Source organism: Equus przewalskii, chromosome 5 (genome assembly GCF_037783145.1).
Source record: "Equus przewalskii isolate Varuska chromosome 5, EquPr2, whole genome shotgun sequence".
Taxonomy (NCBI): Eukaryota; Metazoa; Chordata; class Mammalia; order Perissodactyla; family Equidae; genus Equus; species Equus przewalskii.
In genome coordinates this window covers 67,466,476-67,480,428 of record NC_091835.1, presented here as the reverse complement: position 1 = coordinate 67,480,428, position 13,953 = coordinate 67,466,476, and the positions used below count along the sequence as shown (strand labels likewise).

The following is a 13,953-nucleotide window of genomic DNA, read 5'->3' as shown; positions in this document are numbered from 1 at the left end:
TATACCTGCTGGGGCTTTAGGCAGTCAGACAATGCTTCTCTTGTTTCAGCACCCAATGAAGAGACCAGCTCCCAAATGAAGGCTCTATGGTCTATTTAGGGACCTATAGGGCCAGGCAAGGGGTGGAGAGGTCACTTCTCCCCTACCCTTAACGAAAACAAGCTCTTTCTCAGAAGTCTTTCCCCCAATTCTACAGGGTTTTAGGAGTAACTCCTGTGTATGGGGGTGTGTGTGGCAGGGCACGGTTGGATGGCCATTCCTCCCGCTGATCTCACACATCTACTTCTTACTTATTACCCTGCCTCAGTTACACCCTCAGGAAGGCACATGCTCTGGAAAATATAAGGGACCAGCTCCACCAAGTGGCCAGAGCAGAAATGCAACTAAAGCTGGGACTGTTTTTCTCAACCCCATAACCCTGGCCTTCACGTTACAGAGAAGATCAGGAAATTTCACCTGTGTGTGTACAATATATGAGGCCATAATCTTCAGAGGACTTTGTTGAAGGAAACTGACAATAAATTTGTTTTCAGAGAGGATCTTAGCCTGAAGGTCAGAAGACAAGAACAGAGAGAAGCCAGGAAGCTGGCACAGAATTCATCTTGACTGATCAGCCCTCTTGGTCTTTGGATAAAAACAAGACAGGCAATTGCTTCTGTTCTTTTCCTGAGAGCTTTCTTGGGAGCTGAATGGGAGATAAGATGGCAGCTGAGCCTTTGTTCTACTCTCTCCAACTTCTTCTCCCCCTCTAGACCTGGAGCAAGTCTTGAACCAGGCAGGGTTCTGAAGTGGTCCAGGCTAAGGTGGGTGGTGGGGAGGCAGGGGAGTCAGAGTGCACACATTCATGGAGTTCTGTGTGAGGAGCACTCAGCACGGAGCCCAACAATATGGACTCTCTTTCTCTCTTTCTGTCCTGATTTCTCCTCCATGCTACTTTCCTCTGACATCTGCGTTGTTATGAAGGCAGGAATTTTAACGCATAAAATTAAATGTTCCTTTTCATATGTTTCTTCTTTCACTGTCCCTTCTCTCTCATTCACTCATTTTTTTTCACAGTAATTGAGAGCCTATCAGGTGACTGGACTATACTAGGCACTGGGGATACAGAAGATATTTGACAGGGATTTTACTCTCAAGACTTATATTTCAGAGGAGCACAGCCACCTCCTCCCATTTCCTAGAATCAAGTAAGAGAAAGAACTCTTCAGATAGATCCATCATTTGTTTCTTCATTCATTCCTTAATCTGTCAACAAATAGTTACTGAGGATTTACTATTTGCTATGCTCTACTTTAGGTGTTGCTTGATATGAACAAAGACAAGGGAGATACATTTATTTCATTTCATTTCTTTCTAAATTATGAAGCTGCATATCTTGCCAGGGATTTTTTTGGGATGGGAGCAAAGGAGGAGCTGGGTCTCACAGTACCATCACGGGGTTCTCCCAGAATGCAGTGGGATATTTGATAGTGGTTGAATAGCTTGATTTACACTTTGTGCACAGACAGAAGTGAAAGAGAGGGAGAGGCAGAAAAGGTAGGGGAAGAAAGGACCAGAAGTGAGAGGAAAGAGCAATAGCAGTAGAAATGGCCAGTGAAGCCATGGGGATTTTCTGTTCTTTTTTCCCCCCAGTTTTATTGAGAAACAATTGACATACATTGCTGTATAAGTTTAAGGTATACAGCAATACGGTTTGATTTACATATGTTATGAAATGATTATCACAATAGTTTCAGCCAACATCCATCATCCATATAGATACAGTATTAAAAAAACAAAGAAGAGGGGGCCGGTCCTGTGGCTGAGTGGTTAAGTTTGCGCGCTCTGCTTCGGCTGCCCAGGTTTTCACCAGTTTGGATCCTGGGCATGGACATGGCACCACTCATCAGGCCATGCTGAGGTGGTGTCCTATATGGCACAACCAGAAGGACCTACAACCAGAATATACAACTATGTACTGGGGGGCTTTGGGGAGAAGAAGAAGGAAAAAAACAGATTGGCAACAGATGTTAGCTCAGGTGCCAATCTTTAAAAGAAAAGGAAAAAAAGAAATGGGAAAAAAACAAAGAAGAAAAAAAAAATGTCACCTTGTGATGAGAGCTCAGGATTTACTCTCTTGACAACTTTCCTATATATCATACAGCAGTGTTAACTATAGCCATCACGTTGTACATTACATCCCTAGTATTTATTTACCTTATAACTGGAATTTTGTACATTTTGACCACCTTCCTCCAATTCTCCCTTCCACCACCCTCTCCTCTAGTGACAACAAGTCTGATCTCTTTTTCTATGAGTGTATTTTTAAAAAATTTTAATTTTTTTTTAGATTCCACATGTAAGTGAGATTATACAGTATTTGTCTTCCTCTGTCTGACTTACTTCACTCAGCATTCTTCCACACTTCACTTCAAGATTCATCCATGTTGTTGCAAATGGTAGGATTTCCTCATGTTTATGGATGAATGATATTTCATTTTTTTTTTTTTTTGAGGAAGATTAGCCCTGAGCTAACTACTGCCAGTCCTCCTCTTTTTGCTGAGGAAGCCTGGCCCTGAGCTAACATCCGTGCCCATCTTCCTCTGCTTTATACGTGGGACGCCTACCACAGCATGGCGTGCCAAGCGGTGCCATGTCCGCACCTGGGGTCCGAACCGGCGAACCTCAGACCCCTGAGAAGTGGAATGTGAGAACTTAACCGCTAGGCCACCGGGCCAGCCCCTGATATTCCATTTTATATTTGTGCTGCAACTTCTTTATCTATTCATCCATCGATGGACACTTAGGTTGTGTCCATGTCTCGGCTACTGTAAATAATGCTGCTATGAACATGGGGGTGCAGATACTTTTTGAGTTATTGTTTCATTTCCTTTGGATATATTCCCAGAAGTGGGATTGCTGGATCATATGATAGTTCCAGTTTTTAATTTTTTGAGGATCTTTCATACTGTTTTTGTGAAGATTTTCTTGTGTGGTGACTGGACCCCCTGTGGATGGGTGTCAGCTCCCCTGTGGAGGTTTTCCCATCTTGCTTGACAAGGGGAGGACACTGGAGTCAGGGGAGCTAGGGCTTCTGTTTTGGAAAAGAATGAATGCTGAGACAGCTGAGTGATGATAGCGCTTCTCGCCTCCTCTTCCTTCCCACAGCTTTTCCTCCTGTTATGCGGAAACAATGGAGCCTGGGTTAGAAGGTAAGCCTGGGCTTCCTGGCCAGCATCCTCCTCAGAGCTGCCTTCACCTCCTGGTTCTTCAGACTGTAGATGAGGGGGTTTAGCAATGGGGTCACCACACTGTACTGCACGGAGAGCACTTGCTCCAGGGCTGAGCCGGATGCTGGAGTCATGTACCTTGAAGGGAATGGCACAAAGGAGTAAACTGAGCTCAGGATAATGGTCACAATGCTGTTGACAGCCACGGTCCATCCCATCCCAGAGACTCTGCAAAGAGGGTCCTCAGAGCTGAGTTGACTATCACTGGTAGCAGCATCTAGAAATGACTGTTTGATTGGCGAGAAGCCAGTTGTTTCCGCCTTCAAATGCCTTCAAACATGAGTGATCTTATGCAGAACGTGATAGGAGCTGCCCTGAGGAAAAAGGGGATTCGGCAGCATATGAGCTGCTGCAGGTTAGAATAGAACTAATAATAGCTTCATGCATTTCTGTAGCAATTCATACTCTTGAAAGCCTCTTTCCTTAATAGCTATGACAATAATGTGAGGATTTTTTCTCTTCTTTTCCTTATATATAAAAATATATGTTTTCATCTTGTGATGATTATTCCTTGCAAAGCTGTATGCTTAGTCCAAGAATGTCATTGTTCCCAAAATTTATGGCTCTGGAATTACCCTCAGAATCACAACACATTATTTTTATAAGGCTTAGTGGAACAAACATTAGTCCTTTTAGGTGCAGTTTCTTTGATCAGAAAAGAAGCCAAGCTTGGTAAATGAAGAGAGAGATAAAAATGTGTTAATTGGAAGATAAAAATGTGTTAAGCACAAGATGTGAATCCAAAATAATAAGATTAAGTTTTTGGATGCATCTTCTTAAGTGTCACTAGGAGTATTTCCCAAAGACACATTACTATTTCTTTTGTGCAATGGTGTCATCATCATTGGAATGTTGTTTGTGGGTTCTGGTGTGCTTGATTAAACAAGATATTTATTTTACTGTCATTCTTCATCACCTAATTTACCCTCCTAAGATTTCTGTGAAGTAGGTAAGAGAAATCTTATTGTTCCCTATGGCGTATGTGGAAACTAAGACAGAGAGAGATGAAGAGATTTGTTCACATGCTCAGGTGAGCTCTCCTGGACCATTCCTTATCATTCTTTCCCACCCCAACTTCTCTCTATGTAACAAGCATGTGAGAAAACTATGGGGCAATTTGTGCAACTCCATCTCCACCTCACCAGTAGAGAGCCCAGCCCATCAGTTATTCTGTGTCCTAGGCTGTGAGGAGGCATCAGCTAGAGCTGCTTATGAATGAGAGAAGCATGGTAGGAAAGAGCATAAGGTTTGAAGTCAGTGAGACTTCGTTTATATTATGGCTCCACTACTAGCTTGTTCTGGGACCTTTGAGAAAATACCTGGTTACTCCTGTAACTCAGGTTTCTTACCTGAAAATGGAGTTAGCAAGTTTCTCTTGTGGTGTGATACATTCAACTGAGCTTGACCATGTAAAGCAGCTGCTGTATAGTAGCTGTCTAATAAATAGTCATAACACAAATAAACTTTGGATACATCCTCTTCCAGTAGGAAGGAAAGATGGCATCTATTTTAAGGATGATATGTTTTATTTTTTTGTCTAGCACTGAATAAAAATCTACTGAAACTCTCTGATATCCTTTCAAGGACTCCCAAATCACAGATTAATGAAAGTGGGAAAATCATTAGTCCTTGTATAGGTCGTTATTCAGAGTTAAATACTGACACCTCAGAAAGAAAATGGATTTCTTATAATTCACAAGATAGTCCACACCAGAGCCAGAACTAGAACCCAGGCCTTCTGAATTCAGTACAATTATTTTCCTGGGATTTGCAATGCCTTGTTCTATAGACCAAGGCCACTTTAGGGCAAGGAAGATACTAAATTTACATTCAGGAGGTGTAGTGTGACATACCTGAAAACGCCTGAACCATAAAAGATGGTGACAACAAGAAAATGAGAAGAGCAGGTGGAGAAGATCTTGCTTCGACCCGTGGCAGAGTTGATCCTCAGGGCTGTTGTGATGATACGGGTATAGGAACCCAGCGATAGGACAAAGGTGCCAAGGCCCAGAACCACCATGGTGGTCAGGATGGTGGCGATACTAATGTGGGGGTCAGAACAGGCCAACGGGAGCACTGGGGGGAGCTCACAGGCAAAACTGTGGACAAGGTTGGGGCCACAGAAATGCTGCTGAGCCAGAAGGATGGTGTTAACCAGGCCAGTCCCCATTCCTATGGCCCAGGAGGCTCCCACCAGGCCAGTACATACCTTTCTGTTCATAGCCACTATGTACAGCAGTGGGTGGCACACAGCCTGGAACCGGTCATAGGCCATGACTGCAAGGAGGCAAGCTTCAGCAGCCCCAGAAAGTATGACCAAGGAAATCTGAGTGAAACACTCAAGGAGAGATATTGTCTTCTTTTTGGAAAGAAGGTTCTCTAGCAGTTTAGGCACGATGATCGAGGAATAGAAAGCATCCAGGAAGGAGAGGTGACGCAGGAAGAAGCACATGGGAGAGTGGAGATGGGAATCAGTACTGATCACCAGTAGCACCAGCAGGTTCCCCGTGAGGGTCAGGAGGTAGATCACCAGGAACAGTACGAAGAGTACTCCCTGGATCAGAGGGTTGTTGGATAGTCCTAGGAGAACAAACGCAGTGACTGTGGTTCTGTTGCCAGCTTCCATGGAGCATTCAAGTTTCCCCTCAGGGGGACAAGGACTGACAAGAATGCTCAAATGTGTTATGAGTCTCAGAGCACACCTTGGGGTGAGGCATTAGGAGCAAAGCTTCTGGGCTGACCCAGGACAGATTATGTAGCAGAGGCGACCCTGCCGTATCAGACCTGTTCAGCTCTTCAAGCTCGGGCAGTAACTTATTTGCCAAGCTGTAGAAGGTGAGAAGGAAGAGTGTAGAGCATCAGCCCTAGAAAAGAAAGAGAAGAGAACATAGATTCAGACTGGAGAAGGAAAGGAAAGAAGTTTGGTACACACTCCAAAGCACTGAGAAGTGCCGTTGTCCAGTTCCAAAAGGAACTGAGCTCAAATCGCAGGAGGGCTGACTGGTATAGTGAATTAGCAATAGACATTCTAGCTGACCATCTGGCTTACAGACATCATGAATATTTGAGTGATTGATAGAGGTATTGTGACCCCTGCTGATGTTGCAAGACCTTTCTCTGCCACTGTAAGTGCGTGAGGAAGTCACTTGAGTTTCTCATTTAAAATCACCCAAAACCAATCAGGGAAAACTAGATGGTTTCCTCAATCGGTTCCAGCTCAGACATTCTAAAGATTGGGGGCGAGTTTTCCTCGAGTAGCTCTGGTAGTACATAGAAGCCCCCTTTCCCCTTCTGTGTTATCTCAAGCCGAAGTGGCATGCAATCAGTGTGCTGATTTCATGGAAGGCGGGTTTTTTTCATGGAGGAAGCCTTCACAAAGGAGGTGAGTGCTGTGCACTTCAGTTACTCCAAGGCCTTTCCATCCCACGGTTTCCGTGAATCTGTAACATCTACTGTTGGCACTGTAATCTCAGTAACACGAGAGTCCATGAAGACTGTGCTATTCTCTGAGTTGGTAACGGTATATTTGGATAAAGCCAATTTTAACCTGCACTATCATCTGTTTATCACAAGGATGACAACTGTCAAAATAAAAAAAAAGAGGAGAGATAAAAACACACCTAGGACACATGTTAAAATGGGCAGTTATAGGTCTATTCTAGTCTAGTCTAGACCTCTACTCTAGGCTTCCTCTAGTCTAGACCAGAGGAAGGTAAAGTGGTCACCCCTCCCTCTTCCTTGATGGGCAACTCAGGAAGATGATAAATGAGGACCTGATCTCTGTTCATGGCTTGTATACTTGCGGGTTTCCAGGGTGGATAGTTAGGAGATGATGGACTTGAATAAGAAGGAAATTGTCTTTACGTGGTCTCCCTAGGCCAACAAGAGATGCTCTCGCTGGAGGATATCTGAATGGCATCCTTTCCAACACTGGGGCAAAAGCCACAATTATATCTAGGGCTCTGTGGGCTTTCTTCAACTTTGTCCTTCCTTTAGAAGATGTAGGGGTGGAACTTCTGGGCAAGGAAATATCCCTATAGTGTTTCTGTCCAAGGAGAAGTCTTCTTGGCTCTGCCTTCCACGTAACGATGGGCAGAGGGACTTGATCTCAGGTGTAGACCTTGGAGAGTGAGACATGTCCCTGGAGGTCCCTTAAGCAGGAGGCCTGCTCTGAGTCTGAATGAGTTCTCCAGGGCTAAGTATTCTTCCCCTGTGTCACTCTTGTTTCAGTGGGTTGCATCATACAAGAAAGGTCCTAAGGTGGCCAATAATTTCTAAAGATAAAAATATAGAGTTCTAAGATTTCCTAGTTCTAAGGCTTGGAATTTCCTCCTTTCCTTCCTTCTTTCTATCCTGCCTCCCTCCCTCCTTCCCTCTCTCCCTCTGTCTGTTCTTCCCTTCCTTCCCATTTTCTTATGTTTTAAGTAATATTTATGATTATGAAAATAAGATAATGATAAAATATAAAAATGGAAAATGATATTGAAGATATTTTGAAAGAAATTAAAGATTTTAAAAAATAATATTTGATGACAACTGGACTTTCTTGTTTTTTTTTTTTTTAATGTTTTTTGGTAAGGAAGATTGGCTCTGAACTAACATCTGTTGCCAATCTTCCTCTTTTTTTTTTTGTCTTCTCCAAAGCCCCAGTTTATAGTTGTACATCCTAGTCGTAAGTCATTCCAGTTCTTCTATGTGGGATGTGGCCACAGCGTGGCTTGATGAGCAGTGTGTATGTCCGTGTGCAGGATCCAAATAGGCAAACCCCATTCCTCCAAAGCAGACTGAGGGAACTTAACCACTTGGCCACAGGGCTGGCCCCTAAAGATATTTTAAAGATAATAAAAGAGAACAAAATTTTATCATGTTATCTAAAATGAATTCTTGTATTTGTTGCAATTTAAATAAAGTCCAAGTAGATTAAAAACTTAAAAAAAAGATTGTAAGGGCCAGCCTGGTGGTGAAGCAGTTAAGTGCACGTGTTCCACTTTGGTGGCTCGGGGTTCACCAGGTCAGATCCCGGGTGCGGACATGGCACTGCTTGGCAAGCCATGCTGTGGTAGGCGTCCCATGTATGAAGGAGAGGAGGACAGGCATGGATGTTAGCTCAGGGCCAGTCTTCCTCAGCAAAAAGAGGAGGACTGGCAGCAGATGTTAGCTCAGGGCTAATCTTCCACAAAAAAAAAAAAAAAAAAAGATTTTAATTGTGGTAAAATCTCTTTATTGTGGGCAAATTTAAACACATACAGAAGCAGAAAGAATAGTGCAATAATCCCTCTGTATCTGTCACCCAGCTTCCAACAATTACCAGCTCCTTGACTGTTGCCCAGCTTTGACCACTTCGGGATGAAAAACGTGGTCTCTACATTATATGGAGAGTCATGTCTCTAAAACGTGGGAAAGCTCTATTACTGCAAGGTAGACGGGAAGGGCAGGTACTGGAGGGCGATTATCAGTCTTTGCCGTGGGCGAGGGTGGAAGGGTTGTTGATTGAGTAAGTCTCTAGGAAATCACTAAGCAGCTGAATAGCAGGAACTCGGGCCTTTCACTCTGGGCCATCCAGACATCTCTGGCCCTGAGAGACAAATGATCTTTTATTTTGTTTGATTCCTTGTATTTTGGGAGCTCTTCTGCACCAGCTTAGCTTTTATCATCCTAAAATAAATTTTCTAACTAACCCAAATTGCTTCCAACTTCCCACCACCAAAAAGAAACTTGCAATAGACTTTTTCTTTTGCCTTCAGGAGCATGTTTATTGTGTTAGAGATGATACGTCAGGGCTCTCTGAGCTACGGAGGGTAAAAGGAAATCCTCTCAGTACAAACTGAGAAAGGTAACAGGGAAAACATTTTCACAGCAGCATGAACCACAAACTCAGAAGTAGATCTGGATTTAATACAAATGACACAATTCCTAGTCAATTTGGCTACTTTTATAACTTAATTCAGACAGTGAGTTACGCTGAAATGCACTGTGACATTTGGTGGGCTTCAGGACCTTCAGTACATCACAAAATATATTTCGGTATGCCAAAGAAGCAAGACTTTCAAGCAGGCATTTTAAACATAACTAATCTACAGCTACAAGCTTCTACTCTTTTCCTTTATTTTCTTATTTTTTCTGTGATTAACATATATCCATTGTATACTAATTTTGAAGGAAGGTAATTGAAATGTCAGCCTATTGATGAACAATATACAGTGTACAGGGGGTGAAGGTTTGCGGCAAAGTAAAAGTTGTTCATTGGATTTAGCAATCAACGGGTTCATCGGTGCATCTATAAGAGTGGTTTTAAAAGAGTAGTGGGGACAGGAGCCCCACTGCATTTGAATAAGAATTAAAGGACATTTATGTGTCAATTAAACACCAATAAAGCTAAATTAAAAAAAAACAATTGAAAGGCAAAGAAAACCTGGAGAAATAAATAAGGATCATTCTTTCAAAATGTGTGACAGTGAATCCGGTGCCTGGGATCCAGGCAGGGCGCACAGTGGCTGCTGCTGTTTTTCCAGATGGGAGAGATTGGATGTAGCACACTTATGCTGAGTTGAGAGAGTCGTTGAAGATATTAGATGAGAGAGGACACACATGATAAAATAAGATTTCTGAGGAAAAAAGTGGATGGAATTCAGCTCCTGACTGGAGAGATAGGTCTTTGAAAGGAAGGAGAATACTATTTTCCAGTTAGCAAGAAGTAAGAAAACTGGTACTTTTGTTGCAGAAATGAAGACAGAGGTATGGATTTGATCTGTGAAAGAGATATAGAAGTGATATGCTATTGTGAAATGTTTACAGAATCAAATACATTTTTCCTTTTGTTCTATAACTTATATATAAGTAGTAGTAGCATGTTTTTGCAGATATCACAATTAGTGACCCACAGGCCAATCTTTGCTCACAGAAATGTTTTGTTTATTCCTCGGAGAAAGTAGAGGACTCCAAATAAATTCGAGACTTCTGTCTTGTTTTGAAAAATTGAAAGTATTCTTTTTTCTCCCAGTTTTTTTGAGAAATAATTGACATACATCACTGTATAAGTTTAAGGAGTACAGCATGATGGTTTGATTTACATACATTGTGAAATAATTGCTACAGTAGGTTTGCTAACATCCATCATCTCATATAGATATAATGAAAAGAAGAGAAGTAAGAAAAGAAAAAGGAAAAAAATTCTCTTGTGATGGGAACTCTAAGGATTTACTCTTTTAACAACTTTCCTATATATCGCACAGCAGTACGAAGCATAGTCGTTATGTTGCCCATTACATCCATAGCACTTATTTATCTTATAACTGGAAATTTGTACCTTTTGACTACCTTCCTCCAATTTTCCCTCTCCTCACCCTCCGCTTCTGGTACCCACAAGTCTGATCTCTTTTTCTATGAGTTTATTTTTTAAAAATTAAGTTTTTAGATTCCACATGTAAGTGAGATCATACAATATTTGTCTTTCTCTGTCTGACTTATTTCACTTGGCATAATGCCTTCAGGGTCCATCTACGTTGTTGCAAATGGTAGGATTTCCTCATTTTGTAATGAGCGAATCACACTCCATTGTGTATATCACAACTTCTTTATCTTTTCAATCATCAATGAATACTTAAATTGTTTCCATGTCTTAGCTACTGTAAATAATGCTGCTATGAACATGGGGGGGTGCAGATAGCTTTTTGAGTTAGTGTTGTCGTTTCCTTTGGATATATTCCCAGAAGTGGAATTGCCAGATCATATGATAGTTCTATTTTTTAATTTTTGAGATGCTTCATACTATTTTTGTGAAGATTTTCTTGTGTGGTGACTGGACCCCCTGTGGATGGGTGTCATCCCCTCTGTGGAGGTTTTCCCATCTCATTTGACTTGGGAAGGACTTTGGGGTCAGAGGAACTAACCCTTCTGTTTTGGAATGAAAGAATGCTGAGACAGCTGAGTGATGATAGTGCTTCTCGCCTCCTCTTCCTTCCCACAACTTTTCCTCTAGTTGTGTGGAGGCAGTAGAGCCTGGGTTAGAAGGTAAGCCTGGGTTTCCTGGCCAGCATCCTCCTCAGAGCTGCCTTCACCTCCTGGTTCTTCAGACTGTAGATGAGGGGGTTTAGCAATGGGGTCACCACACTGTACTGCACGGAGAGCACGTGTTCCAAGGCTGAGCCGGATGCTGGAGTCATGTACCTTGAAGGGAATGGCACAAAGGAGTAAACTGAGCTCAAGACAATGGCCACAATAGTGCTGGCAGCCACGGTCGGTCCCATCCCAGAAACTCTGCAAAGAGGGTTCTTAGAGCTGAGTCATCTATCACTGGTAACAGCATCTAGAAATGACAGTATGATCAGTGAGAAGTCAATCACTTCTGCCTTGAAACACCTCCAAATATGAGTGATCTTATGCAGAAAATGATGGGAAAGAGAAAGTCCTTCCGCACATCAAGTGCTACAGGTTAGAATAGAGCTAATAATAGCATCTTTCCTTGTAGGCTAAGATGATAATATGAGGGTTTTCTCTCTTCTTTTCCCTATATATACAACTATTTGTTCTCATCTTGTGATGATTATTCCTTGCAAAATTGTATGCTTAGTCCAATAAAGTCATTGTTCCCAACATTTATGACTGGAATTACTCTCAGAATCACAGCACCTTATTATTATAATGCTTAGTGGAACAAACATTCGTCATTTCAGGTGCATTTTCTTTGGTCTTTAAAAGAAGTCAAGCTTGGTAAATAAAGTGGAAATGAAAGTGTATGGAACACATGAAACGAATCTAAAATAATAAGAATAAGTTTTGGATGCATGTTGTTAAGTGTCACTGGGAGTACTTCACAAAGAAGCATTACTTTTACTTTGTATTTGCTTTTTGTTTGTTGGTGCCGTCACCATTGGAATGTTCTGTGTGGGTTCTGGTGTGCTTGCTTAAAAAAGATATTTATTTTACTGTCATTCTTCATCATCTAATTTATCCCTCCTGACATTTCTGTGAAGTAGGTAGGAGAAATTTTATTGTCTCCTTATTATATATGAGGAAACTCAGACAAAGGGTGACGAAAAGATTTGTTTAAAGTCTTAGGTGAGCTCTCCTGGACCATTCCTTATCAGTCTTTCCCACCCCAACTTCTCTCCAAGTAACAAGCATGTGAGAAAACTATGGAGCAATTTGTGCAACTCCATCTTCACCTCACCAGTAGAGAGCCCAGCCCATCAGTTGTTCTGTGTCCTAGGCTGTGAGGAGGCATCAGCTAGAGCTGCTTATGTTTGAGAGAAGCGTGGTAGGAAAGAGTGTAAGGTTTGAAGTCAGTGAGACTTGGTTTATACTATGTCTCCATTACTAGCTTGTTCTGGGACCTTTGAGAAAATACCTGGTTATTCCTATAAGTCAGAGATCTTACCTGAAAAAGGGGTTAGCAAGTTTCTCTTGCAGTGCGATACACACTAAAATTAAGCTTGACCATGTAAAGCAGCTGCTGTATAGTATGTGTCTAATAAATAGTTATGACACAAATATGCTTTGGATACATCCTCTTCCAACAGGAAAGAAATATGGCATCTGTTTTAAGGATGACATTTTATATTTTTTTGTCTAGCATTGAATAAAAATCTTCTGAAAGCTCTCTGATTGCCTTTTGAGAACTCCCAAATCATAGGTGAATGAAAATAGGAAATACTTCATTTATGCTCATTTATGCTTCATTTATGCTTATTTATGCTCATTTTTCAGAGTTAGATATTGAAGGCGCATAAAGAAAATAGATTTTTTAATAATTCACAAAGCTAGTGCACAGCAGAGTCAGAACTAGAACGCAGGCCCTCTGAATTCCAGTACGATTATTTTCCTGGGACTTTGCAATGCTCTGTTCTATAGACTAACGCCACTAGGGTGAGGAATATCCTACATTTGTAATAGGGGAGTGTAGTATGACATACCTGAAAATTCCAGAACCATAAAAGATGGTGACCACAAGAATATGAGAAGAGCAGGTTGAGAAGATCTTGTTCCGACCCGTAGCAGAGTTGATCCCCAGGGCTGTCGTGATGATACGGGTGTAGGAACCCAGCAGCAGGACAAAATTTCCAAGGCCTAGGACCACCATGGTGGTAAAGATGGAGGCGATGCTAATGTAGGGGTCAGAACAGGCCAACAGGCGCACTGGGGGAGCTTCGCAGGCAAAACTGTGGACAAGGTTGGGGCCACAGAAATGCTGCTGAGCCAGAAAGATAGTGTCAACTAAGCCAGTCCCAATTCCTATGGCCCAGGAGGCTCCCACCAGGCCAGTACATACCTTCCTGTTCATAGCCACCATGTACAACAGTGGGTGGCACACAGCCTGGAACCGGTCATAGGCCATGACTGCAAGGAGGCAAGCCTCAGTGGCCCCAGAAATTATGACCAAGGAAATCTGAGTGAAACACTCAAAGAGAGATATTGTCTTCTTTTTGGAAAGAAGGTTCTCTAGCAGTTTAGGCACGATGATCGAGGAATAGAAAACATCCAGGAAGGAGAGGTGACGCAGGAAGAAGTACATGGGAGAGTGGAGATGGGAATCAGTACTGATCACCAGCAGCACCAGCAGGTTCCCCGTGAGGGTCAGGAGGTAGATCACCAGGAACAGTACGAAGAGTACTCCCTGGATCAGAGGGTTGTTGGATAGTCCTAGGAGAACAAACGCAGTGACTGTGGTTCTGTTGCCAGCTTCCAT

General features: G+C 42.3%; 2 protein-coding genes across 2 annotated transcripts; both read right to left on the bottom strand.

Moving 5' to 3' along the window:
- Positions 1-3,184: 3,184 nt before the first annotated feature.
- LOC103563630 (olfactory receptor 8S1-like) lies at positions 3,185-5,895 on the bottom strand. Its single transcript, XM_008539059.1, has 2 exons — positions 5,123-5,895; positions 3,185-3,347 (listed from the first exon to the last, which is right to left on the bottom strand). Exons 1-2 carry the CDS (start codon positions 5,893-5,895, stop codon positions 3,185-3,187), a joined length of 936 nt encoding a protein of 311 aa, XP_008537281.1.
- Positions 5,896-11,272: 5,377 nt separating this feature from the next.
- LOC103563629 (olfactory receptor 8S1-like) lies at positions 11,273-13,953 on the bottom strand. The gene is made up of 2 exons (XM_008539058.2): positions 13,181-13,953; positions 11,273-11,435 (listed from the first exon to the last, which is right to left on the bottom strand). Exons 1-2 carry the CDS (start codon positions 13,951-13,953, stop codon positions 11,273-11,275), a joined length of 936 nt encoding a protein of 311 aa, XP_008537280.2.

Bases quoted from the DNA above. Each gene is read 5' to 3' on its own strand.
- LOC103563630 (XM_008539059.1), bottom strand. From the start codon at position 5,895: ATGGAAGCTGGCAACAGAACCACAGTCACTGCGTTTGTTCTCCTAGGA. The intron at 3,348-5,122 runs GTATGTCACACT...ATTCCCTTCAAG, and splicing joins TATGGTTCAGGCGTTTTCAG to GTACATGACTCCAGCATCCG.
- LOC103563629 (XM_008539058.2), bottom strand. From the start codon at position 13,953: ATGGAAGCTGGCAACAGAACCACAGTCACTGCGTTTGTTCTCCTAGGA. The intron at 11,436-13,180 runs GTATGTCATACT...ATTCCCTTCAAG, and splicing joins TATGGTTCTGGAATTTTCAG to GTACATGACTCCAGCATCCG.